Source organism: Passer domesticus, chromosome 4 (genome assembly GCF_036417665.1).
Source record: "Passer domesticus isolate bPasDom1 chromosome 4, bPasDom1.hap1, whole genome shotgun sequence".
Taxonomy (NCBI): Eukaryota; Metazoa; Chordata; class Aves; order Passeriformes; family Passeridae; genus Passer; species Passer domesticus.
The window spans coordinates 56,586,926-56,601,996 of NC_087477.1; the positions used below are offsets into that span (position 1 = coordinate 56,586,926).

At 40.2% G+C, this 15,071-nt stretch overlaps 1 protein-coding gene across 4 annotated transcripts in view; it reads right to left on the reverse strand.

Moving 5' to 3' along the window:
* Positions 1-7,215: 7,215 nt before the first annotated feature.
* The window catches only part of PAICS (phosphoribosylaminoimidazole carboxylase and phosphoribosylaminoimidazolesuccinocarboxamide synthase), a 39,985-nt gene continuing 32,129 nt past the window's right edge, over positions 7,216-15,071 (reverse strand). For all 4 annotated transcript variants that reach the window (XM_064418082.1, XM_064418083.1, XM_064418081.1 and 1 more), the window contains 7 exons: positions 13,308-13,486; positions 12,469-12,648; positions 12,265-12,378; positions 10,508-10,591; positions 10,226-10,406; positions 9,095-9,253; positions 7,216-8,448 (listed from right to left, as the gene is read on the reverse strand). In XM_064418082.1, the coding sequence (XP_064274152.1) occupies positions 8,282-8,448; positions 9,095-9,253; positions 10,226-10,406; positions 10,508-10,591; positions 12,265-12,378; positions 12,469-12,648; positions 13,308-13,486 (1,064 nt within the window). In that variant the 3' untranslated portion in view covers positions 7,216-8,281. The remainder of the gene's footprint in view (positions 8,449-9,094; positions 9,254-10,225; positions 10,407-10,507; positions 10,592-12,264; positions 12,379-12,468; positions 12,649-13,307; positions 13,487-15,071) is intronic.

Here is a 15,071-nt window from a genome sequence, read left to right on the forward strand (position 1 = left end):
AGTTGTCAGTTGTGTTGCACTGCCCTGTGCATAGTTTATTGTGGAATTGTATAAACTATGTAAGGCAAAAACTTACTGAAGAAAAACAGCAACGATATAAAAAGCAAATTTCCTGTGTTTAACAAATGCTGCATTAAAGTAGCACTCTTCAGTAACCATTCCACAGATGTGATTATTATAGGTGCTTTTGGGATTGATAGAAAACTGAGATTGGAGATGAAAGATTTTTAAGAGGTTTCTCAAATAGGAACTTTTAACTGGATATTTTGTGTATAATATTGTGTCATTTTGTGCAGTTAGTGGAGCAGAACAACAAACTCGACTGAATGTTTGCAAAGCCCCTTCTGTAAATAGGTTGGAGAGAGTACCATGCTGTACTTTGTGCATTGTATTTTGAACGTGGGGAGTACTTTCTTACAGGTATTTTTAAAATTTTCTTCCCCTCCCCTTCCCCATCACACAGCATGGGTTCTTTAGCTATCAAACAATAAAACAACAAAGTTTGATCACCTTATATTGTTACAGTAAGGTTCAAAATCAATGTAATTAAGCCTAAATAGAATGCAGGTGATCTAGACTTGGGGAAAAAGGGAAAGCTCACTTCCTATGTAGGCAAGGTACAACACCATTAATGATGAGTCTTACCTGATGATGAGAAATAGTCAGCAAAAGAGTCAACCTCTCAAGAGTCAACCTCAAGGCTTAAGGGAGTCTCCTTTGCTGGGCAACACTCCTGGACCAGCCAACAGAAGCTGCCCTAAATTACTGTTGGAGCACCTTATTTATGAGATTGTGCCTTCTTTGTTCAGTCATAAGATTGACAAGTTGATGTAGAAATGTTCTTTGTGTAAGCATAAGAACAAAATTCAGTATGTCTTCAAAGATTGGCGATCCATAAATAGCTATACATGTATGTTAATAGGAGAGAGCTCATAAACTCCAGTGTGATGAGGTGAAGTCACCATACTCAGAAATACCTGCCAGGAAGTGATGTGTATTTTGGCAAGGACTTCTTCACAATTTTTTTTAATTATGGCCAGAGATCTCACTGAAATTCCTAATTTATGATTAATATTTACCTCCAGCATTTTACCAAATGTTGTTTCTTGTAGCAGCTTGCTGCCTTGGATGAGCTCTGATGAACATTCAGGTTAGAAACTTCCATTTCTTGGTATGAAATAGCAACTTCATATTTCTCCATCTAACTTAATTTTTATTTTGGCGATTGGCAAGCATTTGTCACATTAATTAGAACAAGTTATGTCTTTGTGGGCCTTTTACTGGCCCTAAGATTCTTTAATGACAATGTGCAAAGATGACTGTGAGATGTTGATGGGAGTGAAACTTGAAGGGATGTTAGAACATTATTAGAAAGAAGTTTGCTCTGAACCCCATGAAAGATGACGTCAGTTTCAAACATTGCTATATGCTTTACAAAATTTTTTGGGTTTTTAGCTCCATTCCTTAGAGCTCTGCATCAGTACATGTGGAGTGGGGTAAATATCTGATAGATACTCAAATTTTGCTTTAGACTCACTTGCATTAATTATAAATGAGACAATGTAGTAGGGTAGAATTACCTGCACAGCTGAGTCCTGGGGAGCAGCAGTACCAGGCTCTGCTCAGCTGACACTGGGGCAGGGACAGTTCCCAGAGAGAATGGTTGCCTTTGAGCACTGTCAGGAGCAGCAGCCAAACCACATCTGCCTGGCCTGTGCCTCACCAAGGCTGTGATGTTTTTTCAATACCTATCTACAACTGGATTTATAATAGAAAGGGTTTCCACTTAGTAGATGAAATACCTGTTTAAGGAAGATAATATCCATGGTATCATGCTGCAATACGTCCATTATCCTTTCATTTATGCACTTTTCTACAATTAAAAAAAACAAAAAACCTAAAGCTGTACAATGTTTAATCATAGGATTTAAGATATTCTAAGGCCTTTAACAAAACAAAACAAAAGAGAGTCCATTGACCCTTGTTTTTTGTGGAGTTATGCTTTCCTGTGTGCTCATGACTGCCACTGCTTTTACGAGCAAAGACAAGTAGCTAGATTTCACCACGGATTTAAAAAAAATCAACTCTTGATTATAGAAGTGATGTAGTTAAATTTGAGTCAGAAATGCCTATGAGCATATGGCAGGCTCTAAGACAAAATGTTTTGAGTGTTTGTTAGAGAGGTAGTTGGTAGGGAAGTCTTCACAATTCCAGTTGAGGGGTTTGGTTTTGTTTGGTAAGTTGGAAGGATGTCCTATATTGGAAATAACTTTTCAAGCATACTGATTACGAACCTGTACTAGCTATGAAACTGGCCATTTAGTTGATGTTTGGTGTTAGGAAAGAGAAATGATGGTAATGGTAAACCAAAGGCTGTGCCATGCTAAGATAAATACAGTCACTTTCCAATCCAAACAAGTTCCCTAGAGCTTGGTATCTTAATTATACTGTCCATTAGAGTGAGTGTTGGTTCCTTGTGCTCAAGAACTTTCTGGTCTGTCAGAATATTTTTATCAGCATAAAGAGCTATAGGAGGGGCAAAGTGGTCTACTAGCTTCTCCCTGACAGTGCTGTGAGGGGAGGAGCAATGTTTCTTTTTTAAATTTTGTTGTTGTTGTTTTCTTCCTTTTTTTGTTCCCCTCTTGCATCAGCCCTCACTTGATTCTGACTGAGGGTTCCTTGAGCCCATCCTCTTTCCTCTGCCAGCATATCAGACCTGTTCACCAGATGCTTCAGCTGCCTGATGGATGAAATCCTGGGGTCTGGGAAGCACCAAGTGAACGACAGCCCATTCTTTTCTGTGAAAAGCTCTGTCATTGAAAAAGACTTGAACTTAATGCTTGATATTCACAAGCATCTGTTGAGCTTCTGGCAGCTTGTTTGCTGTACTACTTTTCTGTGAAGATATCCTCCTACTGGTGATGACATCTGTCATCAGGAGGGGGGAGAGAGAGAAAAGCTGTTACAGTTCAGTCTTTTACCAACTTCTGTGCAAATGCATCTTGATTCCCCTAAAGAAGTTTTGAATTTTACCTCCCACAGGGAACAACAAGTCTGTCTGAGATCACCTTTGCACTCAGGGAACACCCTTCAAGAAGTAAATCCTGTCAGATCCCTTTCTGCTGGGGAGCAGAAAGCTGAACTGACATTTCATAGTCATCATACAGAAGGATAACAGGACCTGCCTGAGGCCTGCTAAGAGACTCCCAAGGCAGAAACCCAAAGCTCTAGAGGCAAGCTCACTTAAGGAAACAAACTGAGATAGTGTGGGGGAAAAGGGGAGGTGGTGATCTTCCTTTCCCACAGATCTCTGCATGCCTGTGGTGGTTAAAGCACTTCTAAGAATTGAGGGAAAGGTTATGTTTTGTTCTTTCCCCCAATAGCAAGGAGATCATCTTGCTTACAATCAGGGTGGCTGTTCTAACATGTAGAGTGCATGTTAGGTTTTGTGTGGATAGATGTGCTTTGAAGTCCCAAATGGAACACTAACTTTGTGTATCCTGATAAGGATGATTGCTAAGAGGCTGGTTTGCCCTGCTAAGATCTAAAACGCTTCTGCAAAAGTGCACAAGGAGATGCTTAAGTGGCTTTAGGTCCCTCTCACCAGGTAGCCAGTGAGCAGCAAGAGTGAGGAGCTTTGAATGCACACATTTAGATCACAAGTGGAACAGGGATCTGGGAACTGTGAATGCAGCACAATTCTAGAGGTATTTCAGCTCTGCAGGAAATTCTGAGTTTGTATTTGGTTTGTGGGTTTTTTTTTTTTTGTTTTGATTTGGTTTTTGTTGTTGTTTTTCTTGGGTTTTTTTTTAATTAACCCCTGATGAAACTTTTATAACTTTCTCCTCTAGTACGTAATTTGAAAAAAGTCTTGAGTGTTCCAACATTTACACTTTATTTTTACCTCAGCCCAAAAAGCAAACGTGAGCTTTTGGAAGTTTTGAACAGGAAGTGTCATCTGAAAAGACACAGATGAAAATGCCAACTGCAACACAATCCAATTACAGTACAACTGGCACCTCTGATTTTATTTTAAAACATGGCTCAGAATTTCCACCCCTATTTCACAATTAAGTTGCAGGTCTAAAAAAATCACGGAGGCTGCAAGAAAAGGTCCAAATGTGCACTCCAGTGGAGGAACAATCATGATTTTTCTTTGGGTGTGAATTCCTTTAAAACAGGGACTGCCTTAATGCCATCCCCAATAAGTCTAAAGCACATTCTCTCCTATGCCCTCAATTCACTTTTACAGCTCCCCACAGCAGCAGATGTTAAAAACATACCTTCAGTGTTCTGGATAGAAGCTTTGAGCTGTGGATGGAGAAAAAACCTGTGGGAGCCATGACTGATTTTTTCCTCAGTTTTACAAAATGGGGATTCTTTGGGTATGGCTTTTTTTGTGGAAATGAAATTATGTTAGCAAGGCTGAGCATCAGCTGCCACTCACCTGTACCTTTTAGCAATGTGGGATGTAAAAGAAGTTCTGCCATCAGCCCTTCCCCTCTGCTAAGTCCAAACAGTTCTTTGCTGGTATCTTTAAAGAATATTTACTGTTAAGCAGGTAACTGCTAACTAGCACATGATCTAATTCATGGTCCTAACTCCACAGCAGGTGCTTAAAAGATCTTCATTACAGGTATTTCAACTCAATTTGCCAAATACAAATAAACCTCATTAAGTGCTCTACATAATAATTCTGTGAAGATAAAAGCACTTTTTATTCAAGAATTTGTTAGGATTCTTTTTAAAATTGGACCAAAAAAGCAAAAGTGCTACAAGAGCAATTTCTGACTGCAGCAATTTTCAGTTTATTGCATCAACGTAATAGTTAGAATGCCAAATCAAAAGGAAGTATTTTCATTCCACAGCAAAAGCTTTGTGAAGAAGTTTCAGCTAAACTAAACAGCTGACCTTTAGGGCAGCTATAGAAAATCCTTGCAGATATGACAGACTTTGCAGGTTTTGTCTGCTGATCACAGCAGCACACTGTTAATGTCAGCTGCTGTGTCCTGCTGCTTCTTTGCAAGGCAACTGCTCAAGCAGGGATTTGTAACTAGAAAGTTCAATACAGACTGCACAAAAACCCCCCAAACAACCCACCCCATCCAAAAGCTGAAGAATGACCATCGCTATGGCAACTAAAGCACTTAGCATGCTCAAGCCTCACGTAAATTGGCACTCTTCTACAAATCAAGTTAGTATAATCCGGGTTAAAGTAATGTGAGTAAAGTATCTAGAGATCAAACTGCGTATTTCAGGTGCTAGAACTCATATAATTATTCGTTACTAATTGTTATTGCATAGGGGAAGACTAAAGACAGCACAGCACTATGGGCTGAAGAGACACCAGTGGCTGGCTGTAGTTGTGTATCCCAGCATGGTGCTAGGGTAGTCAGGTAGCTGGTAAGCTTGTGAGGTTGATTGTCCATCAGAGCCAACACCCAGTGTAGTGCTGGGTAGGGCAGAATAGGAAATTACACCTTCACCTGTTGTGTAACTTCACCCTCAGGTTGTGTATTGTTATGCAGCTGAGTGAGCAGACTGCTGCCTCCAGGAGGAAGAAATGCTGCAATCTCTTTTACCGTTGCTGGCTCTGGTGCTTGTCTGATTACAAGATAAGATGATCCAATTCACTCACCCAAGCCAACAAAAGAGCATGGACTCTTCACCCATTAATTCTCCTGCTAGTTGAAGCTAGCATCAGTGTCTTGTTAGGAGAGCTGTTGGCATGTTTTCAGATGTGCCTCAGCAAGTATGCTGGCAAGTACTAACTTGGTAGTTTACTTGCTAAAAACAACCCACAGTCCTGAGGATCTTTACTTGGAAGTCAATGCTTCCACAAATACAGCATAGAATCATAGAGTCAGCTAGGTTGGAAGAGACCCTTAAGATCATCCACCCAGTCCAACCATCCACCCAGCACAATCACTGCAACCCCTAAACCATCAGACCTTATCACCCAGTACCACATCCAGACACCTTTTGACCACCTCCAGGGATGGTGACTCCACCCCCCACAGTAACCTATTCCAGTGCCTGACAACACTAACAGTGAAAAATAAATCCCAGTATCTAATGTGAATCTCCCCTGTCTGAGCTTTAGGCCATCTCCTCTCCTCCCCGCACTGCAGGCGCAGCAGGAGAGACTCGAGCTGCCTTTCAGGGAGCTGCAGAGGGTGAGGTCCCTCCTGAGCCCTCTCCAGGATAAACAAACCCAGCTCCCTCAGCTGTTCCTCACAGGACGTGTTTCCTGGAGCACTCATGAGCCTTGTTGCCCCTGCCTGACACATACCAGTATCTCTATGTCCTTTTTAAAGTGAGGGCCCAGAACTGGACACAGCAGTCGAGCTGCAGCCACATCAGTGCAGGAGGATCATCACTTCCCAAGTCTTATTGGTTGCATGAGTGCTGAAACAGGCCAGGATGCCACTGGCCTTGGCCACCTGGGCACACACTGGCTCATGTTCAGACACTGTCACCAGCACCCCCAGCTCCTTTTCTGACAACTTTCCAGCCACTCTACCCCCAGCCTGTAGTCCTGCATCAGGTTAGTGAGGCCAAAGTAAAGAACCCAGCACTTGGTCCTGCTGAACCTCACACCACTGGCCCTAGCCCATCAATCCAGCCCCCTCTGCAGAGCCCTCCTACCCTCCAGCAGATCAACATGCCAACCCAGCTTGATGGTATTTGCAAATAATAGACTAAATGCCCACATCTAGATCATGCCACAAAAGAATTTTAGCCTCTTTGTTCTTCACTAATCCTTACTATTACTGATACTTCATTTAGAGATTCATTAGAAAAGCAACTGCCCTAATGCTTAAGAAAAGAATTCTTTTAGTTTAGGATAAGCTTTGACCAATTTTAAACCCTTGCATTCAAAGGAACACTGCTTAGAGCTCTTCTATACAGATACACATGATATGTGGTCAGTGCCAGTGAAGAAGGCCAGCAGCAACATTTAATCCAGTTACTCAAAAAATCTGACCTACCACACCATCACAGAGGAGAACTTCACAAACAAAGCAACACTCCTGAGACAATCAAGTAGCAGAAGAGTATCTTTCAGAAGGCTGTCAGCTAATAGTGTTCCATGCAGGTTTTAGTGCATAAGCTTCTTACAAGATTATTACCTAATTTGCAGTCCTGAAGTTACATACCACAGCTGATAGCTACTTTTGAGTATACTTACTCAATAAATCTCCATGGAGCAGATTTGCATTCAACAGTTTATTTATAATTGTAAAAGCATAGGTGTTACATACTTTGAGTAATTGCATATTTGTTAGAATCTTACCTACTCAGAAGACTGGTGTGTGCAAAGACAAGAAAGTCATGCTTAGATTTCCCCCCAGAAGTTTGTTGCTTTAGTATTTGTTCCCCTGTTCAGTAAAACTTCCACAGAAACAGAGTGAGGAAATATAGACACAGAATAGCTATAGTTATTGAAGTGTATGAAGACAGTCCAACATCATCACATAGCCCCTATAGAACTACTAAAGGTAGATCTGCCTAGTATTTAAAAGGACAAAGCCTGGTCTAGGCAAGGGTTAGAGCAAACAGGCAACAAGCCAACTTACAGGTCACTCAAGCCATTTGTATTTATGGCTTGTTATGAACAAGCAAATTGGTGTCAACTTCATCACATCATTCCAAAAGATATCAATGGGGTAAATATACACACATATTTTTTTAAAATATACATGTATGTATATACATTTTTAAAATAAGGCATGTATTTATTTCAGGCTCTTAAAACATTTTTCCACACTCTTTTCCTATTAATACAGCATATGTTGCCATTTTATTGCTAAAGAAAGCATACCATCATTGCAAGCACAACAGCATCAACACTGGCTTTTGTCAGCAGTCCAGTTCGGCTAATAAGGTTCAAGACATACATTAATACTGTGGAAGAATGTTACTGTTACAGAAAAATGCAAAAGACTAGCTGAATTCTATTTAGACTGCACGATATCATTCTCTTGACAGTCTGTAGTTAACAGTATAAAAAGCAGAACAGCAGCATTCTGGAGCAACAGAAAGAGCACCTAAGAGTACCTAAAATACTACTTCCCCATCTCTACTTAGTTGTTATATTAAAAAATACACAAGGGAAGGATGATGACACAACAAACTTCCTATTCTGCTCTAACAATGCTTTCTTCTGCAAGAAATGATGCAGGACCTTTGAGCTCATCCAGGGGTAAATCCTAATATGAATGAATATGCACACGCCATTACCATTGTGTAACTAATAACAGTAACTTGTCAGTGTGACTTACAAGGAGCACTCTCTAAGTTTTTTGTCAGCCTGCTTCAGGGAGATCCAGGTGTTTAACATGTTTGATCGCAGTTTGGCCCACACTAAATGGTTGTTTAACCCAAATATCTGGGCAGCAAACTGGGCAGCTCCTTCAGGTGACAGAGTAGTAGGACAGCTAAGACCTGCAGAGAAGAGAATGCCACTTAGTAAAGCATAATTTATAATCAAACAAAACATTTTCACTGAAGAACAATTTAAGGCTTGTTTCAGCCTCCAGGAGCCACATGATCCAGTTTTAAAGCCAGTGAAGTGTCACGTGTTCCATTACTTTTAATATGACTGCTTTGTGGCACTTCACACCAAAAGCCATCATGCAAATTACTCCCTTATACAGAGGTAAAAGATTTATGGGCCACCACTCAAGTCACTAACAAAGTTAAAAATAATGCAGGTAAAAATGCACTGAATTAGTAGTTAAGTGTTGAGGTTTACCTACACTTATTTATCTTTGATCGTGAGAAAAATGCATCAAAATTCAATTACTTAAATTCCCATTAGTATTATTTTCCATTTCAAAATAAAATGTTTAGCAAGGATAAGCCAAGGTTTACTTTTTATAAGGATTATTCCTATGTAATCTTTGCTGTGTCTCTTGGGCTTTTTGCCATTAAGAAGTCAAAGCCTGAATGTGACATATTTCCACAGACTTTGCTTGGTACTGGACCAGCTGCTTTTCTAATGCTTTGCCCCTTGTGTGCACAGTAGAACAACAGCAACAGAAAAATAGAGCTAGATCAGATCAAGAGCATAAATTGAAGATCATCTTACCACTGGGTAGTCTGAGAGAAGACCACACATCCTGAGTACCCCAGTCAGCTGAGAGTGGAGGGCAGTTGACAACTGGGTAAGCAGTGTTACCAGACATCACTGGCCCCAAACCATTGCTTCTGCCAGCTACTGCAACAAACACTGTTGGGATTCCATCTCCTGTGGGGAGGAAGACATTCACAGATAAGCAATCCACCTTGTTCTCTACCACTTGCTTTCATGGGTTCACAACTGTGTTTGCAGGGATCTTTTCAATTCCATTACATGGCACTAATATTTTGTGTCCAAAACTTCCTCCTTTACAGAAATATCTTCTAAGAAATCTTACATCCTTAAATCCCAGCTATGTTTACCACACACAGCTGAAATTAGCATTTCTTATTCTACCTCTGAGGGGAAGTCTCTTATCAGAGGAAGTGGTGCTGCTTAGCTTTATAGAGAACATAGTCATTAAACCTCTTGGATCTGGAAGTATTCCTCTCCTTAAATCTGAAAGAGTTCACCTCAAAGTAAGTGTTTTAACTATGGTTACCACAATTGTAGTTTCACCAAGCAGAATGGTATGCATAGAATGTGTATACTCCCACAGAAATAATGCCTGTATCTCCTCTGCTAGGCCATAAACACTTTTGAAGAGATGTGAAATCGTCTTAGCAAAGAGAGTAATTTAAAGCAAGCATCTTTTTCTCATGGCATCTAAATAAGCAAGAATGTTTTAATCAAACAGAAAAAACATGGTGGGAGCAACACCTGCCTAATATGACACATGAGAATATTCAGTCAGCTAGAGAAAAATGTTGCCCTGCCTGGTTTCAGAAATGCTGGCACTGCCAGCAAGGTGCTACAATAAATCTATTAATGTGATCAGGGCTTGGGCAAAGCATTTCTGACACTGGGATAAAAACAGGTTAGATTTTGAGTAATGGAAGGTGTGGCAGCACAGCAGGACAATACATTGCTCCAAAATTACTTAAGCACTCATGCTACTAGCAAGTGTGAAACACAATTGTAACACAGCTTGGTGTTCTGTTTAACAAAAAATGGAAAAACCCCACATTAATCTTGTAAGTTGCCAGGTCATTCTGAAACATGATGCTGTGTCAAGCCAAACCAGTATTTCTTGGCATTTACCTTCATACTCTGCTTTGATCCGCAGGGTTTCATCTGGCCCTTTGTGAGCAGAAGTCACTCTTAATTCACAAGGAATTCCAAAAGTTGCACATGCCTTTTTTATTTTTTCACAGTGACTGAGGTCAGAAGAAGATCCCATCAACACCACAACTCTACCTTGGCTCTTTGTTTTTAGAAGCAACTAGAGAAGAGTGGAGAGGGAGGGGAGTGATAAAAGCAGTTAAAAGGATTGAAGGCACATAGTTATCGAAGTCTAGATGTGTTGGTCATAAAAACAGGTACCTCCACTCTTTCTGAAACCCATTCAAAGTTTCTCTTAACCATTTGCAGTGCTTCAGGAGTCACTTCTTTCAGGTCCCGATAGGACTGGAAAAAGGAAAATAAAAGCATTGAAGTGTTGTGGTTTAACCCCAGCCAGCAGCCAAGCCCCACACAGCCTCTCACTCACTCCCCCACCAGAGATCAGGGAGAGAATCTTAAAGATAGAATTGAGAAAACTCATGGGTTGCAATAAAGACATTTTAACAGGCAAAGCAAAAGCTGTACACACAAAACAAAAGGAGGAATTAATTCCCTGCTTCCCATGGGCAGGCAGGTGTCCAGCCATCTCCAGGAGAGCAGGGTCTGCAATATCCCTTGGGCCAGTTGGAGTCACCTGTCCCAGCTGTGTCTCCTCCCAACCTGCCATGCACCCCCAGCGTCCTCAGCAGTGTGGCAGTACCAAAAGCAGAAAAGGCCTTGGGGTCTGTGTAAGCCCTGCTCAGCAGTAACAAAAACATCTTTTTATTATCAACCTTGTGTTCAGCACAAATCCAAAACACAGCCCCATATTAGCCACTGTCAGGAAAAATAACCCTACTCCAGCCAAAACCAGCAGACAAAGTTAATGTGATTTGGGTACACAAAAGACTTATTTTGCTACCATAATTGGTAAGAATTATTATTATACCCCAAATGAAATATTTGCACAGTTTCTAGCAATTCCAGGCGTAAACAGCCTTCTACGTTGCAATTTATGCCCATTTACAACACAAAAAGACTTTCAGCCACAGGAGTATTAAGGTTTTGGAAGCTTTCCACAGGGAAAATTTAAGGAAAAACACACAACTTCTTTAAAATTGGATTTGTAATGACAGGATTGCTTGCAGTAGTACTGTACCAACCTAGATTCTACGCGATATTATCATGAACCTTATTTCAGGGGACTGTCAGAGCAATTAACTCAAGCATGCTACTACATAATTCAGGTCAAGTAAACAACAGAGCAGTTTTTCTTCCCAATTTAAAATTAATACCCTTCCTCCCAAGTACACTTTGACATCTTCCCCTGTGACCTGTAACACTTTCACAGGGTCTCTGTCAGTACTCTCAACAACCATGGCAAACTCCTGACAACAGCATTCCCAAACCAGTTCCTTCATAACTAGTCATCAGGTAACTCAGAGATATTTGTGAAGTATAAATGCTGTAAGTTTAAATATAGGACAAGTTCTGTTTCAAACTTATTTGCAGGCCTCATGTGTGGGCACAGTCTATTAGCAACACTTTTGGAAGCATTATTGAATTCATGGTTAACCAAAGTAAATAACAGAGAAAAGCATCCTCACTGCAATTCCCTCTTAAGTATCACCAGAGCTCTACTAGTAGAGGATAATAATAATTAATCTCTGAATAAACTGAGAAACTTGGAGGCAGACCTGGGAACCAAAACTTCTATTCTTTCCACCAATCTGTAATCAACTATTTTATTATCTGTGCAAGTCAGAAATCCTTATTATTCCTGGAAACTCCACACTTCATTATGACAGCTCCAGTCAACAGTGCTGTTGGGTATTCCAGCTGAAGATATACAGACAGAGGATTTTTTTCCTACCATAAACCAGATAAACAGGCTTGGACACAAGGGACCCCACAAATTATTTTGTAACAAGGTAAGACCACCTAGAAAAAGCCACTCTGAAAGCAGATGGTAAACTGTAGGCTTTACTTTCTTCATTCTTCTCTCCTGCTCACTTAGAAAGTAAAGATTAAAGCACCACCTGTTTGTCCTTTTGCTGGCTTCTGTCTCCTGCTGGCCACAGTCTCCAAGAATCGTTGTCAATAACATCAGCAAGAACAATTTCTTTTGTCAGCACATTAACACCAAATTCAATCTAAAAAGACAGTAAGAATCCTATTTCAGTAACTATACAGTGATATTTTTCCTGTCAAAACCAGGATCATGAGAAATTAGATTCTTATACCTTCAGATCTACAAGAGTGCAGTTTTGGGGCTGCCACGCTTTTTCCAGGATCTCAAAAATGGCTTGAGTAGAACGAGACATAATATCCACTTCAGTCTGGCCAATAGTAAGTCCAGCAAAACAGAATTTTGCTTCAATTATTTGCTCTTCAGACCACTGTGGATCATTATTAGCATCATCCTGTTAAGAAAACCAGAACAAATACATGATGTAATTTAAGCTTGCTATAAGAGGAAAATTACCATTAAAAGATACATGGTTTTGTGTGGCTTTTTTTTTCCAAAAAACAAATACAGGCTTCAAACTAGTGTTTTAAGATTAGCATTTAAAAAATGACAGTAACATTGAAAACACTTGCTGTAACACCTGACCATCTTTAAGAGTAACAGGGTACAGACCACAAACACTTTAGATTACAGTTCACCAGATACATCTTTCAGCACACATTCCCAAAGGAGTTCAGAATCCTAAATGACTAGCTAGCTACTTACCCTCACCATGCAACCACTGTTTATTTTAATTTCTTCAAATATGTCAACACATCTGTTTCAACTGATGCATTAAGCTTATACCTAAACAGCCCTTATACCTATATTTTTCTAGTTTAAGGTATTGGCTTGTTATTCTTTGACTGCACTGTAAGCCACTACTGTATGGACTTGGAACAAAACAGCTTTGGACAAGAATGCAAGAAAACATTAGAATGGCAAAACTACAGAGAGTGAGAGGATTGGTCAGCCACTAGCACTAATTGCTTTATCTGTCAGCATTTTAAAGGAGATAATACAGAATTCTAGCTCTGCTTAAGTTTGATTAACATCACGGGAAAGGAAACTTACCTTGTAAAACATCTCAATTTTGGGTGGGTAAAACTTATATCCTTCTTTGACACCAGGGTTTCTCTTGAGGAAGGAGCCAGTAGCAATTCTTCTGCACACCCATTCAATTGGGATCATTTCACAGTGAGCTGCTATGAATGCTGTGTCACTCTGTTTCCTGACAAAAGCTGTTTTGATTCCTAAATAAAAAGATGGCAGCTTAGTTCCATTAGTAAGCACACTCCACAGTTAAAACAGTAGTCACAAATACCTTTAAGTACATCTGAATCTTGTTCTTCCATGGACTTAAAGGACACACAATCTTTTCAGATTATTTTAAGCCCAGTATCTTCCACAAGCCATTAGTTTTGCCGATTTTATCATACAAAAATAACTCGTAACTCAGAAATCCTACTTTTGTAATTTTGTTCACAGACGCTTAAAAAATTAAATCTATCCCTCACAATGCTTTTGTTTGTTTAAAAAAAATAATTAGCAGCAACCAAGTACCCAACCATGTTCTCTGGTAAAAGATTCACTATAGATCGAACAGTAATTGGAGCCTTTCAAAGGAGTAACACAGCACAGCAGTCTTTACTACTTTGCTTAATAAAAGCAGATGGGACAAAGAGAATGGCTTTGTCCTCTCTTTCATCACAAACTAAGTTATTTAGGACACTAGATCTTGATGATTTATTAGGCAAAAGACAGATACAGAAGCATGTGCACTCAAACCTGCTGCAACAAGTCAACCTTCTTACATAATTGTAAGATGATGGTCCCCACATTGAACAGGGACAGCCAACATGCAGATCAGCACCCTAAGTGCAAAACGGCTCTTTTTTCAATTTCACTCTGGAGGAAAGTCCCACCTTTCTCCCTGACTGTTGCAGATAAGTAAAACCTTACAAAAGGAAGGCCTTGTAAAATCATGGCTCAGGCCTGTTACTTTGGCTAAGTAGAAAAGGACTATGGGAATGTGACTCAGCTGACTTAGAGGTAGAAAAACAAGTCATATAACCATCGGTGTTCACATCGTGGGCTATGGTGGTTGGCTGAATTATGTTTGTTATGATTTAAAACTATGTAGCTGATAATGGGCTAACTGGTTAAGGCCTGGTTTTGGCAATAAAGCAGCTCTCTCTGCACCTGCCTGGGCACTCTGTGTCGCATACCTGACCAGGGCAAGACAACTGCCAAGGCCAGCCAGCATCTGCCAGAAACAGAAGGCAGAGGAGCCACACTCAGTCAAACCAAGCAGTTCTATTCCATTCCACTTCCAGAACCATAAGGGAAGAAACAAAAAGTCTTAAAATATGAACACTGACTCTTCCAAGTTTGGTGCATTTCCTTCAAAGGCAGAATAATTTGAATACATCAAATGCACATTAAGGCCCCTGTCTGGTTCACTACTACATTTTTCACCAGTGCAGATGTGTGCTTTTGCTAGGCTGACATTAGCTCTATTCTAAAAGGGAGAGAAACTTTAACAGAACTTCGTAAATCATCACCTCTGAAAGAGCAGGTAAAGAAGAGTTGCGCAAGGCGAACAAACAAAACGCCCTCTACAACAAGGCATTCCCACTATCTGCATTTACACCACTGAAATAAGGAAACTGGAGAAGAACCCTCAAAAGTTCTTTCGTTGTTTTAAAATGCAGCTGCAGCTAACTCTGCATGTTTTTCCATGGCACCTGTGAGAGTTATGAGTGCAAGCCACTCATGGATTTTTGAGAGGTCAACAGAATGGCTTCTTCATGTTAAAAGTGCACATCTGTAGGATAT